Source organism: Lissotriton vulgaris, unplaced genomic scaffold (genome assembly GCF_964263255.1).
Source record: "Lissotriton vulgaris unplaced genomic scaffold, aLisVul1.2 SCAFFOLD_1316, whole genome shotgun sequence".
NCBI lineage: Eukaryota > Metazoa > Chordata > Amphibia > Caudata > Salamandridae > Lissotriton > Lissotriton vulgaris.
This window is the reverse complement of record NW_028253720.1, coordinates 297,571-318,193: the sequence shown is the minus strand read 5'-3', so window position 1 is coordinate 318,193 and position 20,623 is coordinate 297,571. Positions and strand designations below refer to the sequence as shown.

Sequence of the window (20,623 nt, the reverse complement as noted above, 5' to 3'; positions counted from 1 at the left end):
GATTTACAGACCCGTTTGGCAGGCCAGTCCAGATTCTCATTTGACTCTGTTTCGGAACCTTTAAAGAAACCCACAAACATTGCAAGATATGCCACGTTGTTTAAAAAACATTTTTTAATTCCGCCTTGGACATACATTTGGTTGATCCTATTTTCATTCTATCTTTTTATGTCAATTGGTTTTGTGTTTTATTTTTTCCGCCTGATTGATGGTCACTACGTTAAAGAAAGAACAGGAATTCGGTACCTTAATGGAACATTGGCCCCTCTTTCTTCTTCACATTCTGCGCACAGACTGAAACGAAACTTATATACAGTTAACATTACTGCTTGGTCTGTCCTTGATGGGATTGTGTGGGATGCGGTTAGGTTTCAGATACATGGGCCCACGGAAGTGATTAATGTTCCAAATGTGCTTAGAGTAAAAATGGGAGATGTAATTAAACAGAATATACGTTCTGATGATTGGGATATTCAGGCCGTAGAAGCATTATTCTCTGATTTGAAGTATTATGCTGCCTTCGATGCTGAGGATCTGTACACAGATTCTAATAATTATGGTGATTTGTTTTGTTTTCAACACTATGGTAATCATTTTTTACATAAGACAAATTCCAGGAGGGTAACTGTAAATTATACACAATGGGAACATTGCCCTACTCCGTTTGGTGGCAGTTCCAATACGATTCTGAAAAAATACACCTATTTTACAGACTTTAATCAATCTAATCCCGAGTCATTTTGCTTTAAAATGACACAAAAGTCCATGTCCAAAGTTAGACTTACCGATACAAAATTGCTGTATTCGAAGTCCTTTCTAGACAGATTGGCTGTAGATGGCTACGAATTTTTGAAAGGAACAATTGACCTTAAATCGGTTTGGGGTACCAAAGATTGGCAGGTACAAGGCACTGAGGCTTTGCACCGGGCATGTCTCATCCCGAATCACATGTTGTTTTTAAATTCATCTATTTTGCAAACAACATGCTTTGGATTGGCTACTTCTAAAAAATTAAATACACCGACCATCCCAAATTTAGAGGAATATACAGGTTGGGGTAATTCTACTGATTTGTCCATTCACGAGTTGCAAACTTTTTTACACAATTCGTCCTTTAACATTTCCAGTTTGGATTCCAAAGGTTGGCTGGTGTGGCATAGGAGTGCTGATTCTTGCCAACGCCGTTTTTTGGGTTTGGCTAAGGGGTTCACAAAAGTCAGACTCGATCCCCGTTTTGAAGAAGACTATACTGTCACAACTTATTCTGTGGGGAAGCTGTGTCAGAATTGGTTACAACATTCCACATTAGCTGCAGTTAAACTACATCTGTCTTTATTAAATGATAATGTGGATTTGAACGACTTTATAAAAGGCCCGGCTAAAGGTAGATCTAAACGATGGCTGTATGCAATTTACAATGAAATTTGGAAAGTTACCCAGGTTGAGGCTGCTAAACGCCTGAGAGCTATTGATCAAGCAAATTTAGAGAAGGTGCTTGCAGTTGTGGATAACAGCATTAACACGCTTTCTTCCCGAATTTACACGTTGAACAATATTGTGTCTTCTGTTGTTGACATTGTACATGATGAAGTGTCCGTGTTATATCATGGTCAAAATCAGTTGCGTTCTGTCATGCAGTTTGCTTGGACACTACAGACTCTTAAGTCTGGTCGAGTGCCATGGAATTTTATGAACGTCTCGTCACTATTTGCCCCATTTAATCTGACTGAAAAACAGCGCATGCTATCAATGAGAGATGCAACATTTTCTATGTTACATATTGAAAAATTAGAATCCCTGCCATTTTCAGTGGCTGAAGTGACTGCTGCTACATGGCTTATCCATGGTGTTATAACGTTACCATTTGCTTTGTATAAATTTACAAATTGTATGAAATATATAGCCATTGGGCGATATGAACCATTAGGCAGCGCTTTCCTCCATTAGACATGGTCTTTACCATACACTTACAGATGTCTAAAGGAGGGAAATGAAGTGAATCTGAATGGTGAAGAATGTACACAGTCGCCTGACCGTTCACTAAAATGCAGACACATCCAGTTGCATGGTTCTTGTAATCAGGACAAACCTAATTTGGCCTGTGTTTTGAAAGGGACACCAGTTCCGGCAATAGTTCCCACGTTCACTTTGTTGTCCAACGGAAGTTATTTACTTTTGAATAACGAGTTTTGTTGTGGGTTAGAGGCTGGTATCGCTTATGTGGTTACCGTGTCAGAAAGGGTGGTTTGCTGCAAGAATGTGTTGTATCCACCCACGCATGGGAATTCAGAAGTTTTAATTTGGCCAAGAATACCAACCTTGAGAGCTGAGTTCAATTGTTTAGGCCGTATAAGAGCCCTATTGTCTCAAAAGCAGGTGGCCCTGAGCTCTGCCCGCGAAACTTATGTCCTTCACATAGCAAACACACGCACAGAAGTACAGGCACTTTTAAGTACTGATTTGCCGTCTCATTTTTGCGAGCTGGTTCATCAAATCTTCAATGCCTCCTCCACAACGAGCCTGGCTCATTTTTTTAAAATGGTTAGCAGTGGTCTCGTGACTACATTTGAAAAAGTATTTGGTATTATCCCTGCGTTCTTTCATTCTATATTCGCTAGCCTGTTTGGCGGATTTCCTGTTTTGCTGGCTTTGGCTGCAGGCGTTCTGGTGATATTTTATTTTATAAAACATGGATGCCCATCCTGCGCAAGGAAACGCTCAGCCCCTACTGATGCAGTTTCGCAACCGGATGCTTGATTATTATGGATCCTTGCCGCTTGCGACATTAAGCACGGCTTTTGGATTATCCTTCAGATTTTCCTATTTCACATGTGTCCAGCCCGTGTTTCATTGCCTGAGCTGTGATTTCGACTGGGCCATTGATTTGTGTCTCTGTTTACCGACTTCTCCTGACGTCAACTTTGATCAGCTGATGAACCCCTTAGTGGCTCACGAGTTGGTCTGTTCTGGCGGAAGGGTTATGGCTGTGGCAGCGATGCATGGACTAATGGGTCAGTGGGATATATTCGCAGCGGCGCATGACTTTCTGGCACAGAGTGTTCTCGAGAACCCACTGAGTTGTCCTCTGAGGTTGCTAGAGGAATCGGTGTTGGAGGAGCACGTATGTTCTTTCCCATTGCTTAATTGGATGGCTGAACTGTTTTCGGATGATGGCAGTGATTTCATGTTGGAAGCTGTAGCTACCTATTTTGCATATTCATTCAACGATGAGTGACTCTGAAGACTTCCATCAATATGGCACGTGACTTTTTAGTAATTCTGAATGGTGCCTTTTTCAATACGAACATTCGATTTTTTCAGATGTTCTAGGCCTATTAATTAAAAGTAGGCCTCAAGTTCGACTTTTTATATTTTGTGTGGCCACTATAGGCATTCATACATACATTTTTGTGTTTTTAAATTTTACATACATTTAAATACATTTAGCTTGGCTCAATATCATTGAACTCTGCTTTCATGTCTTGCCTCTCATAGAGTATTGGCTTATATTTTTCTCTTTTAACCGTCCTCGGATCATTGGGGGGGGTGTCATATGGTTACTACGTTTCTATATATTGTGTTAAGTTAGCATGTGCTTATTAAATGTTTAAAACGCCATATTTTCTTTCTGCTTCGGTTTGCACACGACACCTAATTGTTATTGTAGCTTTCAACCTAGACGAAAGATGTGATTTATTTGAGAATAATATGTTATTGCCCTGGTATCAGTCGTGCTTGGTACACTTGGTACAACTGTCTGCACACTGAGAACTGCACACTCTCAGAATAACCTAACACAAGGTTGCTGAAGGCCTGATCCTCGCACCACGTTAGTCATAACACAAATAATGTTTGTGCCAACATTTGGCTCTACGTGGGTTTAAGATACAGTTACAGGGAATGAATCAACACACTTGATGCTGAGCATGCTGAGAGCTGGTAGCGGTTGATGTGATCTCCTCCTACTGAGAATTAGAGGTATGGGTCCGCCCTGCTAAGAACCCAGATGAGACCTTCTTAGATATAATATAATATGCTAATTAGGGTGCGCGAAATATAGGTGATACAGATTTCTATAGATTTTTGCATCATAAAATGCTATCACCTTTTGCTTACTATGGATTAGTGACTATGCTGCTGACTCTGATTTTTATAATATGTATATTGATATTATACGAGATACTGCGTTTGAGAATGCTGCATTGAAAAATAAACATTTCAAACTTGCACGTGTATTCTTTGCCTCCCAGTTTCGGTTTGGAGTGATAATATAACGAAAGAGTGTTCATGTGTTCCACGATACCTGAGGTACTCTAAGTTCATGTTCTGGATTGTCTAAGTCATTGGTAAGTTATTACTACCGATGAGACACTGTAGCTAGCTTTGTAAGGGGATTTCTGAAACAAAGGTGAGTAGTGGGTCACCCTCACTCACCCAGGTTCTAGATCTCTGTGCACAGTTCTGTGGGAGAACGGAAACCCTGCTACAAGGTGAATTGGCGGAAATTTTATGACAAAGCAGAGAAGGAGAATTACAAAACTTGTATTTTCACTTACAAGCAAGCTCTTTTGGAAGCTAAAAAAAGAGTACTTCTCGTTACAAAATACCATTGCCGAATCCAATTCCAAAGCATTGTTTAGAACTATTTTTAATGTTTTAAGTTTTATAAAGCGCATAGCTGCCCAGTGACGGGGTATCCCAGCGCTAACTAAGCCATGGCTGAAACACTTCAAAGGAAAAAGAAGAGCCTAAGCTGGAAAGAGCCAGGTCTTTAACGCCTTACAAAAGGCCAGATGGTTCTGGAGTCCTCTGATAGATGTAGGAAGAGAGTTCCAGAGGCGTGCCGCCTGAACTTTAAATGGTCGACCGCCCGCTCTAGGTCTGAGAAAACGGGAAGTGCAAGCCAAGCCCGCATTAGCCGAAAGCAAAAGGCGGTTCTTTACATAATGGGCCAGCAGATTCGCCAAAATCTGCGGTCCTTGGTAGGTCAATATTTTATGAGCCACACACAAAGACTTAAACTGGATTCTTTTCGCTATCGGTAGCCAGTGCAATTTAGGCAGAAGGTGCGAGACTGAGCAAGATCTGGGCAAAGCTAGCAGGGCGCGAGCTGCTGGGTTCTGGATTCTCTGCAGGCGGACAATACAGGACTTGTTGACGCCTAAATATTAGGAGTTCCCATAGTCCAGCCTTGACAAAATTGTAGCCTGAAGGATGATTTGGCGAACTTTTGGTGCAAAATAGCCAAGTAGGGGCCTCAACCCTCTTAGGAGACCAAAGCAGGATCCAGACAGGGCCTTGGATTGCACATCAAATGAAAGTTCGCTATCGATCGAAAAGCCCAAATATTTTACAGCCTTTTTTGGCTGGGGTGCAGGTTTAAGTTTGACAGGCCACCACTGTTCTGACCAGAGGGAGCTGTCTCTACCCAGCACTAGAATTTCTGACTTAGCAGCATTCAGCAGTAAACAACTAGCTGCCATCCAGTCAGAGATAGCTACCAAGTCCTCTTTCAATGTGATGAGATTGTCTTGGCAGGTCCTCGAAAAAATTGATGACTAGCTGGGAGTCATCGGCGTATGAAACCAATGACAACCCTCTGCTTTTTGCCTGCAGGACTAGGGGCTGTACAAAGATGTTAAAAAGTGCAGGGCTCAATATAGAGCCCTGAGGAACCCCGTGTTTAATAGCATGTGTGTGAGAATCAAACGGTGGTTCCACCACTTGAAATGCTCGACAGATTGTGCCAGGACTGACTTCACATATGCCTCAGTAACCTTAGCCAGAAAAGGAAGCTGGGAAATTGGACGAAAGTTATTCGGGTCTGATGACTCCAAGGAAGGCTTTTTTAAAAGTGGAATGATTTTTCTAAACTAGCTAACCCTGCCGCTCCAAAGAAACCGGGGGATGCAGAATTTTGTAATAAAATAGCTGCCTTTTTTAAAACCAAAGTAGAAACAATTTTTACCTCACTCAATGGTCTAATCAATGATACTCAGACTGATTTCAATCTAACAGAATCATGAAGCTTAGGTGCCGCGGCAGAACTACTGGAGCATTTCACCCCGATTGAGAAAGCAGATTTGGTCAAATTGTTGTCTGTGCTAAAATCGGGTGGCCCTAGTGATCCGTGTCCTGCTGGAATTGCTAAGCAAATTCCGGAAACTTTTGGAACGGCTCTCACACCCCTGCTTAATGCAGTTTTACAGTCCGCAATTTTTCCCAAAAATTGGAAAAAGGCTCTGTGCTTCCTCTTCTAAAGAAGTAATCTCTTGACCCTAAGGACCCGAATAATTATCGTCCTATCTCTAGGCTTCCACTACCTGCCAAATTACTGGAAAAAGAAATAAATAGCCAAATCAGCAACTTTATCTCTGCCAATAACTCCTTGGACCCATCGCAATATGGGTTTAGAGCTTTTCACAGAACGGAACTGGCTTTAATAAAATCAACCGAGGAAATCAGAGAAGCCGTCGATAGGGGAGGTAATGCCATCTTAATCCTCCTGGACCTATCCGAGGCCTTTGATGCGGTCCACCATAGGGTCCTGCTGAACAGGTTCTCTGATATTGGTGTGAAGGGCTCAATATGGAAACTGCTACATTCCTTCCTGTCTGACAGAGCTCAGACAGTAGATTTAGATGGCAACACTTAGGAACCCTCCTCACTTCCCTGTGGGGTGCCACAGGGCTCGGCGTTGAGCCCTACGCTTTTTAACATCTAAGTGGTACCCCTGGCCAGTGTCATCAAGTCGTTTGGTTTCCAGCTCACCTCCTACGCTGATGACACACAAATTGTGCTATCACTGATGGAGGGTGCGGAAAGGGAGGCGGGGGAGAGGTTCTATAATTGCATGAGCTCTATGTCCACCTGGATGTCGTCCAACTGTTTAAAACTCAACTCAGCTAAAATTGAGGTGTTAAAATTTTGCAATAATCCCTGGGTCTGGACCCCAGACTGGTGGCCGGAGGATCTGGGATCGTGCCCTACACTCTCTAGGAAAGCTAAGAATTTGGGAGTCATGGTGGATAACAAGCTCACCATGGGGGACCTAGTGAATCAGGTATCTTCAGCAAAAAAATCAAGTTCTTCCTATCGGCAGACAACCTAAGGACGGTTGTCACTGCACTCATTATGTCCCATCTGGACTATTGCAACAGCCTCTATCTTAATGTTCAGAAACAACATATGAACAAGTTGCAACTGGTCCAGAACGCGGCAGAGAGAATGCTGACGGGAACCCGTAGGTTTGCTTCGGTCAAAGGAGAACTTAAGAAACTGCATTGGCTCCCAGTTCCACTTAGATCACGCTTCAAGGCACTTTGTGTCGTCTTTAAGGCGGTTAATGGGATTGGTCCGGAGTTTCTTAAAACCAGACTTACATGGTATGTTCCTACGTTCCTCCGGATCCAAATTAGTCCAAAACTCCACCTTTAAGAAAACTAATTGGGGAGGCAGAAGTTTTCTCCACTGTGTCTCCAAAGCATGGAATGAACTTCCGTGCCATCTCAGAAATGCGCTAAACCTTTTTTCTTTTCGCAAGGGTTTGAAAACATGATTCTTCTCCCACTAAACAGCTGATGCTCCCCAGGTCACCAGTACTCAGCGGCAGAACACCCTAGGGTAGCAGTGCGCTTTACAAGTACAAATAACATAACATAACATAGACACACAGACACACACGCTCTCTCACTCACACGCATTCTCACACATACCCACCCTACCTCACATAAGAAACATATAATTAACTTCTAAATGACACCTTCGACTAGGACCATTAGTAAACAGGTTCATGCAGAATTCAAAAGATCCTACTTGTAAGGATATCTGTGCAGTCATCCCCATGACAGGAAAGAAGAAATACAAATGAATTAATAAAATGCTTTAGGAGGCTGAGCATTCTTAAATTAAGAAATGAATGAGAGATAAGCCAGGAATAGAGAGAAACAGAAAAAAAAATAAGAAAGAGGACAAAAAAAAGTAAAATCTATCTATATAAATAAAAATGTAACTGTTCGTTGTTCAAAATCTAAAATCTCCGAAAGTACTCCACCGATTGCTTTGAAATTTTGACACAACGTTGGATTTGAAAACGTGCGTGTTTTTATATGCACAACGTTGGATTCAAATACATGCGTGTCGAATATGTGCGTGTTTTTAATCGAAGGCCCGAACAGACCTTATTGATTTGGTTGATGCGCAACAACTTCAAGGGACGCATAGAGACAATAGTCTACATATATTAGGATGGACATTTGGTGTCAGGATGGCAGACCGTGAAGTGGGTGGAGGAAGGGGGGAGGAGTTGGTTCAGTTTGCAACATATTTTAAAAGAACAGGATGCAACCGCGACCTGCGGTTCTGTTACATGTTATATATTAAGGATGCGTCCAAAAGCTACCATCTGTACTGTTTGTTTCTGTTATAATAACTGATGTGATGTGATTTAAACATGTATCAAATTGATATCGGTAAAAACTGGATAACAAGCAGCAAAAACAAAAAAAATGCGTACTTGCTATGATACATGTACTACAAACTGTGGTTTTCGATACAGTTTGTTTAAAAAAAATGTTTTAAAAAGCTCAGGGCCAATCTTTAGAATTGTGCGGTTTAGATCTAGAAACAGATTGCTTTTCACAGGGACAATTAAATGTTGTGTGGTCTAGAGTCGGCAAACCAGACAATCTCTACATCTGCACAGACAATGGAACAACAAAAAATATTGTATACCCACAAGCATTGTGAAATTAAACATATTAGAAACGTGCGCTTGTCCTTTTCTTTCTTTTCCATTTAACCAGACTGAGCCACAGAAACGCGTGGCCGGGTACAGCTAGTAAAGATAATAAAAACAAGGGAAATAGAAAGTACGAAAGAAAGAAATGAGGCTCTCATATATTATATTCAGTGGTGCTTGTAATACGGCGGCCAGGATATCCGTCACGTTTGTGTCTGACTAACCCTGCCAGCGAACTCTAAATCAGGCTCTTGACACTTTGCAATGTTGCTGCTGTTAACTGTGCACCATTACTTCCGCAGAAGTCACGGGCAAGAGATCCCTGGCCGCCTGTAACATACTTTTTATAATTACAAGGGTGTGATAACACCGCATAAACAACAAGTGCAGATTAAACCGCAGGGTTCCAATAAACCCACACACCGTAAGATTACGCTGTACTAAACACACAAGCCTCAATACCAGGTAACTAATACAAAGACTGATGGACATAATGAAGCAGAACTATAGATACATGCATAGCACAGACAAGATAAAGGTCTTGATTTAGAGTTTGGTGAGCAGGGTACTCCTTCACAAGCGTGGTGGAGTATCATGTCCAACAAACGGATGGTCTGCCTGACCTAATGCAAGTCAGCTGGATTGTCATTTGTCCAGCCTTACTTGAGTGGCATTGATGTAAATACATCGGACGGCCCTTCCTCTCTAGATCAGGCTGTTTGATGTATTTTTCTCTTATTCAGGACCACCAGGGAATACCTGGCAGTCATGATGAGAATTTGTTTTTAAATGAATCCCACTTCCTGGGAGTAAATTATTCAGGGAGACAGTTCCAGGGGTGTGAGGATGATTAGTTATTGGTTTTTAAAAATCAACTCCAGCTTTGAAAGCTTGTTTTTGAAAAACACAAACGTTGGTGAATGGCCACCTGAAACATCCCCAAGGGATCCAGAGAATTGTAGATCAACTTCCTATAGATGGTTGAGATTGCTTTTTCGGAGGAGTGTGGCTCAATGGTTAGAGCGGCAGACCCTGATGCAGAGTTCTGGCCCGGGACCAGGGTTCAATTCCCGCATCGGCGGGTCTTGGGCTCAATTTCCTCAGACCTGACAATTCTCGCCTTGTGCCTTGTCTAATCATGGGCCTCTCGCTGCAACTCTGGGCAATAGCTTGCTTAACCTCTACACCGGCCCCAACAGCGCTAGGATGCCTGGCTTCACCCTGGGGGTGCCCAGGAGTGGACACTTCACAGGGAAAGCCAGGAGGGGTTCCATAGCGGTATGATTGATAGCGCCAGGAAACCGCTTGGTGGCAGCGCGCTCTACAAATACCTTGACATTTACATTTACATTTGCAGAGCATGACCCACCTGCAAATGTCAGAACCTTCTTTAGTCACCTAATATACATTTGTTGTAGGATCGTGAAGGACACAAGTGCCTGTCCCCTCCACACATCGCCCGGCGTTCTAAGCTAATCAATCCCTATTTTGTTAAGCCCTGCAATCCTCCCACTGCACTTAAAAGATCACCATCATACAGTGGAGTAATTTCAGTCAGCTTACCTTCTCAGCCTAAACACTTGGTAGCCTCTCTCCACACCCTTACCACTGTTTGGGTATGGGTAGGTAGGGTGCACTCATACTTTCTTCGATACTGCACTGGTGTGGGGTAACCTTTCTTGCCCATGGCCAATCTATCTACCCCGTAAGAAGGATCCTCACGGTCCGCAAAAACCCAGTTGTTGACTGCCACCAGCTGCGTGTCCCAGTAATGCTTGCGAATGCTCCGGACCGCTGGTCCACCTTGAACTCCCCTCTGCACCTTACTCAGCTTGAAGAGCCACCATCCCACAACAGGAGCCGAAGTTCTCAGTCTACCTTTTAAAAGAAAATGTCTGGTGGGATCTTAAAGGACGTTTTTTGCACGATGTACAGGAAACCCTGGAGGGTCATCACTTTAAATAGGGCCACTCGGCCCAGTAAGGAGAGCGGGAGCGTACGCAAGTGTGGGGCATCCCAGCGAAGCCGGTCTAATTTCAGGAGTATGTTCCTGCCTGTGGCTCTCTTGTAATGAACACGCCTAAATATTTAAAGCCATGTAGTGCCACTTGAACTGTGCACGTAGAGTCCAGCCGCAGGGTCCCTGCCACTAGCAGGAATATTAAGGACGTCTTCCAATTGATCTTATATTCTTAATAATCTCCAAATATGTGAAAGATTTGTAGGATTCGTTCACTCGAGAAGGCTGATTACGTATCCTACACCAAATCATCAGCGTAGAGGGAGATTTTCTCATCCCACTCTTGATCAACTGGAATACCCCATATGAGAGGTCCTGGTGAACCTACGCATGTGTGAAGAGCAGAGGAGACAAGGAACATCCCTGTCGGACGGCAAAGACTCGGAGACTGTGTTATTGACGTGCATGTGCGCTAGAGGGTCCACATACAAGAGCATGACAGCAGCACCACTGGTTCAGCAAAGGAATCCCCTGTTGCATGTGGTACTCCAATAAGGTGTCGGAGATTTAAGCGCGTTCCCTCGTGTGGCATAAAGCTACTGTCCGCAGGCAGATGCAAGGACCTTAGTCTCAAAATTAAGCAGGGAAGTAGGTCTATGAGACCCAAACTCAGTTACTGGTTTGTCCTTTTTTGAGATGACCACCACCTCAGACGTTCTTTGGTCCTCTGGGAGACACCCTTATTTTCAGGCAGTCTGAAACCTACTCTGGAGGTACTCACTGATTTCATCCATCATGCTTTTATGTAATTCTATGGGGGGCTCATTAGGCCCTGTTGCTTGCCCTGTTTGCAAGGTTCCTATTGTCTTATATATTTAGTCTACTGTCAGGTCGTGGTCTAGTGCGTCTCGGTCGTCATTCGTTAGCATTGGCAGGGTCAGGTCTTTCAGGAAGTCTCTCCCACTATTTCTGTCCCCTTGTAGTCAGTGTCCTCGAGGATCACTGGCTTGAATTCATCCTATAGCACGCAAGCTGATTCAACATGCCGCCTGTTCCCCTTAAAATAGAAGTCTGCTCCATCTCTCATACGAGCTTTGAACGTCTTTTAAATAACACAGATCAACCCTTGGGGGTAGCATGAAGTCCACAACCAGACTATCGAGTTGCACCTCCACCAGCGAATGGTCTGTGATTCCCACTGCTATGTGCGTAGCGGCTCTGAAATCATCTTTATGGACAGTCTGGCATGCCAGACTACCATGTGCTGCAGACAGGTGCCTCTGGGGCATTTAGGAGTATCATGAATATAGTATAGGTGCAGTTCTGTCACTCCAGTCACCCCGTTGCTTGTATGCTCTGTCATAAGCGTCTTACCCTTTCACAGGATGAGTCAGTCTTGTCTGGGTCTCTTTCCTGTTTCCCGACACTTGAATGGCACGCGCAAATACTTGAGAGAGCAGTGGCCCACCAGCAGGCTTTTGTTGAGTGCTTTTGTCCTGGATGTAGGACTGCATTCAGTAGGGCACCCACTCTGTCTTTTCTTTGCAGTTGCCTGAAGATAAGCAGTTCCAAGGTAGCAGTCACACCTGGCCTGTCGGTAAGTTCAGCCCCTCTGGAGGCCCGACCATCAGCAATTGAGCCCACACTGTGGCCGCTTGCACCACAGGCGTAAGCTCAGACATGGTGTTCGACACTGGAGTATTTGTAGTCCCTCATGGACCTCTGACACAGAGTAGTCAGAAATTTCAGCAGCTAAAAGCCCAACACAGGCTCTCCAGGAAGTCAATAGATTCAGACCTTGTTGTGTTAGGAATTTGACAAGTGAAACCTTGAACGGGCCTGTTGGCAGCACACACTCTCCTACTGGGCCTCAACAATCATGTTGTCGTAGACTTTTATTTTCAGCCTTGAACTGCTGGGAAAGTCTTGGCGGGGGAGGAGGGGGTCCCTCAGACTAGCTGGTCCTGCTGGATGGCTTTCCGGCCCGCCCTACAGATAACTGGTATGTGTCGGACCTTGATTCTTCCATGATAACCTTGTCCTCCTGCTGGATAGTCAAACTCCCTTCCCTTTCTTACCAGACAGGCAGACTTCTAGGCAGACTTCTAGGTTCTTCAGGACAGGTACACAGCTTCTCCATTAAGTAATTCAGCCTGCAGGTGATGCCCCTTCAACTTAGATAAACTGTCAGGCTGACACCATCCCTGGTGGCACAGCAGGCACCTGGGTACTTTGTAGAGCACATTATTCCTTGGTAACAGAGGACTTTGAACTAGGGTATAAAAGAGGGATAGATGGTCCCACTTGTATACACAACTGGCAGGCAGGAGATGCAGTTTACTCTGTCGCACTCTCACATTGCTTCTATGCTACGCACACCAACACCCTAAACACGCACTTGATGTTAGCGCAAAGTCTGGGCACATTCATAGAAATGGAGCATTACATGGGTGTGTCAGTAGGACGCCACTCCACTGACCATGATGCAAAGATATCATAAGGCTATTGATCCTTACAACAGGCTCCATTGCCACCACCGCTCTAGCTGTTAAACCCATGACAGTCCTCTGCCTTAAATGAGGGCACACTTGGTGTGGCCCTCATGGTCACAGGACCCGTCCAAGACCTCTCCATAGTCCCTTGTTAGAAGTTGCACAGTACTGGGGTGGCAGAAAAATCTCATGTAATTGTTTTGTGGTAGATTTACCCCAGTAACGTCCAGTTACAAGTTTGACGCCATGGACTGGGGAGTTGCACAAGGAACAGATTCTTCTGCTTGTCAAACCACATGCCATTCACTATTACATATTGTTTTTCTACTTTTATTTACCACTTGTTTTAAGCAGGTAATAGGTATTCGACAAGTAATTCCCCACCCTTCTTCAAGCGCCTTGAGACCCTCTGGGTATGTAGCGCGCTATATGAATTATTTGACTTGACTTGACTATATGCATGTGGTTGGTTGGGGGGAGATGGGTGAAGCAGGGGAGGGAAGAGGAAAGCATTTTCTAACAGAGGCAAGAATTGTGTGTTTCCCCCAGTTAGTAAAAAAACAGCATAAGTCTTGGCTGCTTCTGCTGCACCCAGAGTCTGGTGCGTCATTTCAGTAAAAAATTTCTGTCTGGAAAAAAAGGGTGTCCTGTTTTTCTGCACCCGGTACATCCAGGTGCAGAAAAACCTAACAACTGATAATCAGGTGGAATAAAATGAACACATGAAAGTACGCCTTAATTTCATTGCCCTTGATTCATACTAAGGACCATAGTTGAGGGATAGGTCTAGGCATAGTCCTCGCAATACACAATAGATTTGCGTGCGGCAGAGGACAGAACTCAAAAGTCAGGATATCAGATACAAGTAGGTGGTAACTCAGGGCAGAGGCAAACGCCTGTTGTCCGTGGAGGAGAAATTCCCATCCCAGAAATCTACATTAAAAATTAATTAATAGTATTCTTTTTTAAATATCTGTTTGGTGCCAGTGCATATGACTTTAATGTCTGCCTTTGGGATTCTATGTTACAACTCCATAGGGTGCATGTATCCTTTTGAGCTTAATAAATTCTACAAATCCTCACTCATCCAAGTATTCTCAGGCTACCATTCTATCCTCTGCTCTGTCTGAAGAACAGCTCACATTTTCAAAATTCTGCAATTCTGCATTGATATGGCTTGTAAATTATTTTTGGGAAAATCTACATGTATTAACTATTTAATTTTAATACTATAGGTGATTGAAATTACGCATGAAGAAAGCAAGATTTAGCACCAGGCAACTGAATGTTAGCGCCATAAGAAGGATTATTCTGAAAAACTGAAGGACATCCAGCATTCTAAGTTTAAACAATTTCCAAAACCTAGGTGTGGCGAGGAAGTTGGAGCTGAGGAAAGTACTATACCTGCAAGTGAAGTCTCTAATTTTCATTTCATTAACCCAGAGCAAAGTCATATCTGTGCACACAGCATCAGAAATAATGCCAGAAAGACCAATCACAGCATCCTCATCTGAAATATTATCAGAAAGACAAATTGCCTCAGCATGACAGAATAACGTTCATCTAAAGCATCATCTAATTCCAGAGGGGAAGCAGACACTGCATACAAGAAAGTTATAACAAAAAGTTTCTTCTGCAAACCATCAAAGAAAAGACGCTAAAAGAAGACTCCAAAGCTGACAAGCAAACAATCAAAAGATTGGAAAATCGCATTTGTTCAACAACCGTTTTTAACCTGTTACGCAAGTTTGAGACTATCTGCCTCTGGATAGAACACCACGACCCACTCTGCTCACTCTGGCAAAAACCTTAAAAATCTACCACTTTATTGTTTTCATGACCATCTCAGAATGTTTCCTTTTTAATGTATTCTGTTCTTTAATTCTATGTAAATCGCCTCGACATTATCTGCTGTGCAGGAGTGATGTGTAAAAACTGATTAAATGAGCACCGTTGCGCTATTGCTAATGTAAATAAATCCTCGTCTTCAGAACTACACCTTACACCAAACATAAAAAGGGTAAAAGGAACTGATGTTCTGTGACTGGTGATCCACAATAGTACTGTGCATGTTCTAATGTTCTCGGTTACTGCCATTACATCAGTGCAAAAAGGTACTTCTCAGTTTAATAATTAAATGTCAGACTAACACCTTATTACTGTATTGCTAAGCACCTATACAAATAGATTTGAGAAAAACTTCAGTCACAAAATAAGTTGCTGCCAGAGAGGCTATAACCAAAAGACTATTATCTGCTAGAAACATTTCGACAGGTGTTACAGGGCTGCTTCCAGACATATTTTGCTTAATTCAAGTGTAAAACACACAATTTCTTTTAGAGATAAATACTGAACATTATCTAAACAAGCTCGACTCTAAAATCGGGTTCACTCTTACCGTGGCTTATAAGGAAGAGAAAATTAAATGTAACTCAATGAATACACCTTATAAAAACACGGGCTGTGAGAACAAATTCAATGTTCAAACCCACCTCAATCAAAGCAAAATAACCCAAGTTGGGGAAAAAGTTACCTGTGCCAAGAAAGATTCCGCCATAAATCTCATCTTACTGAATTTGAGAGAATGCACACTGGGAAAAACCTCTCTCAGTGCAAAGTATGCCAAAAAAGTTTCAAGCGTAAATCTTATCTCACTGAGCATATGAGAATCCACACTGGGGGAAAAAACTCTCCGTGCAAAGTATGCCAAAAAAGTTTCCGGCGTAAATCTTATCTCGCTGAGCATATGAGAATCCACACTGGAGAAAAACCTTATCAGTGTTCTGATTGCCAGAAAAGGTTTCGTAACAAACCAAGTCTATGTCAACATGCATTAACCCACTCTGCGGAAAACCCTTACCAGTGCTTTGAATGCCAAAAAAGTTTCAGCCGTAAATCTTATTTCACTGACCATATGAGAATCCACTCTGGGGAAAAACCTTATCAGTGCTCTGAATGCCAGAAAAGGTTTTGTACCAAACCGAGTCTAAATCGACATGCATTAACCCACTCTGCGGAAAACCCTTACCAGTGCTCTGAATGCCAAAAAAGTTTCAGCCGTAAATCCTATTTCACTGACCATATGAGAATCCACTCTGGGGAAAAACCTTATCAGTGCTCTGAATGCCAGAAAAGGTTTTGTAACAAACAAAGTCTTTCTCGACATGTATTAACCCACTCTGTGGAAAAACCTTACCAGTGCTCGGAATGCCAGAAATATTTTAGTGACGAAAGAGGACTTACTATACACACAAGGACCCACACTGGGGAAAAACCTTATCAGTGCACGGATTGCCACAAATGTTTCATTGACAAAAACAGTCTCACTCGGCATAGAAGAACCCACACTGGGGATAAACCTTATCAGTGCACGGATTGCCAGAAATGTTTCATTGACAAAAACAGTCTCACTCATCATAGAAGAACCCACACTGGAGAAAAACCTTTTCAGTGCTCTGAATGCCAGAAATGTTTTAGTTACAAAAGCAGACTCACTGAACATACAATAATCCACTCTGGGGAAAACCCTTATCAGTGCTCTGAATGCCCAAAGCATTTCAAACTTAAATCACTTCTAGCTGCACATGTGAGAATCCACACTGGGGAAAAACCTTATCAGTGCTCTGAATGCCAGAAAACGTTGTGTAACAAACAAAGTCTTTCTCGACATGCAATAACCCATTCTGTGGAACACCCTTATCAGTGCTCTGAATGCCAGAAATGTTTCAGTGTAAAAAGTAGTCTCACGCTACATATAAAAACCCACACTGGGGAAAACCCTTATCAGTGCTCTGAATGCCAGAAATGTTTCAGTGACAAAAGAAGTCTTTCTCGACATACAATAGCCCACACTGGGGAAAAACCTTATTCATGCTCTGAATGTCACAAATGTTTCATAAACAAAATCAGTCTCACTCAGCATATAAGAACCCACACTGGGGAAAAACCTTATCAGTGCTCTGAATGCCCAAAAGATTTCAAACTTAAATCACTTCTAAATGCACATGTGAGATTCCACACTGGGGAAAAACCTTATCAGTGCTCTGAATGCCCAAAAGATTTCAAAGTTAAATCACTTCTAATGGCACATCTGCGATTCCACACTGGGGAAAAACCTTATCAGTGCTCTGAATGCCAGAAATGTTTCTGTGACAAAAGAAGACTCATTAAACATACAAGGACCCACACTGGGGAAAAACCTTATAAGTGCTTTGAATGCGACAAATGTTTCAGTGAAAAATGCTATCTCACTCAGCATATAAGAACCCACACTGGGGAAAAACCTTATCAGTGCTCTGAATGCCACAAATGTTTCAGTCAAAAATGCAATCTCACTGACCATATAAAAATCCACACTGGGGAAAAACCTTTTAGGTGCTCTGAATGCCAGATATGTTTCAGTCAAAAAAGACGTCTCATTCAGCATATAAAAACCCACACTGGGGAAAAACCTTATAGGTGCTCGGAATGCCAGAAATGTTTCAGTGAAAAAAGACGTCTCATTCAGCATATAAGAACCCACACTGGGGAAAAACCTTATCAGTGCTCCGAATGCCAAAAATGTTTCAGCCAAAAATATTATCTCACTGCACATGTGAGAATCCACACTGGGGAAAAATATTATCAGTGTTCTAAATGTCAGAAAAGATTCAGAGGTAGAGATGGTTACATGCACCATAAGAAAACTCACCATCAAAAAAATTTAGTGCTCCAAATGCCAGAAAAGCATCAATTTTAAATGCAATCTCACACTACATGAGCAGACGCACACAGGGAAAAACATTACCAACGCTGTGAATGTCAGAAATTCCTATTTGATAGGCACAACCTCGCTAACCATAAGCGACTCCATACTGATGAAAAACCTTATGAGTGCTCTGAATACCAGAAAAGCTGCAGAGAAAAACGCTATCTTACCATGAGAAACTCCACACTGGAGAGAATCCTTATGCCATAAAAGCTTGAATCTGAAAGACAGTGTTATGCTTCATGAGAGATCCCACTCTGGGGAAAAACCTTATGAGTGCTCGAAATGCAAGCAAAGTTTTGTTTACAAATTACTTCTCACTTGTCATGAGCGAACTCACACGGGAGAAAAAGCCTTATGTGTTTTCTGAATGTCAGATAAGGTTTAATCACGAATACAATGTCACTTAACATGAGAGAATTCACACTGGACTAAAGCCTTCTACAGGAGAGGAAATCCAGAAACGTTATACTCAGAAAGGAAATCTCACTAAACATGAGAAATGCATCCAAACCAGGCCAAAAGTAAGGCATATCTTGAGTTGCAGAAACGCTTCTAACAACCTGACTACATGAGATAGCACATATTGTGGTTTAATCAAGCAATTCTTGCAGGATAACTTAGGCTGCCCGCATGCAACCTCCAAAGATATTTCAGGCCTCGAAAATGTTTTAATTGCAACAAAATCCACAATTTGAGTATCTGAAAGTTTAAAAAATCTCAAGGTCTTTACTTTACACAGAGAAGTGTTAGTACTTGCAAAAATCAACTAATTACCAAAAAATTCACAATATTAATGTCTTACATTTTCTCCACCCAAAAGGCTTCTACTCACCCTTGTTTCTTAACATATGACTGAAATCTAGATTTTCATGATAAGATTAAGCCTAGGTGGTGGTCCTCAATGAAGAACTCCGCAAAGTGTCAAAAAACGGCGCCGCACTACGCAGAGTTCTGCGACCAGCGGAGTGTGTTGGGGTCATGCCGTTCGTGGTGATTTTGATCTGCGATTGTTTGTCCCGCCCTGTAAAATGTATCGTGAATGGCACCATGTGTAGCGCAAGAGGGTGCAGCTGCTTCTACTTGAGCGGCAGCTTTATTAATGCGAAGGAAAATTTCTCAACGCGAGTGGTTGTGACCAGGCACGACCACTCGCATTGAGAAATCCGGCAACGAATCTCGCCAGGAAGTTGATTTTGATCACCAACTAGACCTTGGCGAGCGCGAGCAAGGAAAAATCTCATCAGGAGGTGGATTTTCCTCGCTCCAATACATGACGTTGAAGACCGCGAGCGTGGAAAAAAACAACGTGCAGAGTTTTTAGGAACTCCGCGAGCTCCATGGAATACGGAAACTCTGCAAGCTGAGTTCACCACCCAGAATTAGATAATATACAACAGCAGGAAAACATAACAAACCAGTTAGTTGCCTTCGGTAACGCTCTTTCTGGTGGATACTCCTTTGCTTACAGATTCCTCACCTTGTGAATATTTCCCACACGCTAGACTGGATCCTCAAACTTTAAAGCAGTCCTGCTGCACGCAGAAGGAGACATCAGGCAGCTCAGTGTCGACGTCATTCTGCTCCAGAAGTGACAAGCGCAGGCGCATAAAAGCACTTCCCAGAGCACTGTGAACAACTACAGAGGTCTATGAGTTCATTATCTCACAGGTCTTTATCACATATGCAGGCCCTGGGCAGATATTAATACACCTTTTTTATCATGATTAGAATTCAGATGAGGCCTTTTCATTTCCCAAAATTCTAATTGTATTCTCAGCAGCAAGTGTATATATAAATTGTTGAGTGATGACTGCGCAGTGCTCAAGATGAAAGTGATATGATGATAAAACAGTCCGATCCACATTTTGTACACAAAAGCAGGGCTGTAAATTACCATTGTACAATACAAGTTAAGCAAATGCAATTCTCAGAAGACATAATCCCTGGATAGTCAATGTTTCAACCGTTCCAGTTAATTACCATGGTCTCATCAGGATGGTAGATCGCCGTCTCTCCCATATGCTTCTCAACTATATTCAATACAACAGAGTAAGGATTCTTCTGTATCTTGGGGCAGCGTACCTGGGAGGAAGTCAAATTCAACTAAGCAGTTCCAGCGTCCGTTCGTCGGACCAAACAACTGCAGCCAGTGAATCCTCGGCTCGCTGTCAAACACGTTTGTGTGACATTTCCTGATGAGACCATCGTCATTGACTGTCTTGTCTGTGAGAAGCTGCACCAGCCCTCCTGTGATGGTGGGCCAGAAGACCTTCATCGCCAAGTGAAATTCTCCCTACTCCAACAGCTTGATGTGGAGTTGGGGCTCTGACGGTGACGAGGGTTCCCTAATCTCTGTCTCCCATATGACCTTCCCAACCCAGAAGTGATACATCCATCACCACTGTTAAGTCTGGGTGGAATAGGGAGAGGGGTCTGCCACTGGCATAATCTAATTCACTGGAGAAAATGTTGGATACTGCCTACAATAGGGTGAGTCAGTGTCTGGAAGGACACCAAGAGGTTTTGCAGCTGCACCAGTTGTAGCAGCAGGTCACTCAGTGGCATGATGTCTTGGACGTTGCCTTTGTGTGCCATGGCCATGAAAGAACTGGGAGACCTGTTGGGTTTGTAGCAGGGTCTGTCGCTGGCAGAGTTGAAAAACCCTACTGTAGCCAAAAGGG

At 42.9% G+C, this 20,623-nt stretch overlaps 1 protein-coding gene across 2 annotated transcripts in view; it reads left to right on the top strand.

Annotated features, from left to right (window-relative positions):
* LOC147660795 (uncharacterized) overlaps positions 1-18,275 on the top strand; it is a 62,663-nt gene extending 44,388 nt beyond the window's left edge. Inside the window, exons 1-3 of one of the 2 annotated variants that reach the window (XM_086951461.1) lie at positions 15,688-15,991; positions 16,160-16,406; positions 16,491-18,275. In XM_086951461.1, the coding sequence (XP_086807587.1) occupies positions 15,777-15,991; positions 16,160-16,406; positions 16,491-17,930 (1,902 nt within the window). In that variant the 5' untranslated portion in view covers positions 15,688-15,776 and the 3' untranslated portion in view covers positions 17,931-18,275. Of the gene's footprint in view, positions 1-14,427 lie in introns of those variants that run through there. The other variant, XM_086951460.1, reaches the window with a different exon arrangement.
* The last annotated feature ends 2,348 nt before the right edge of the window (positions 18,276-20,623 follow it).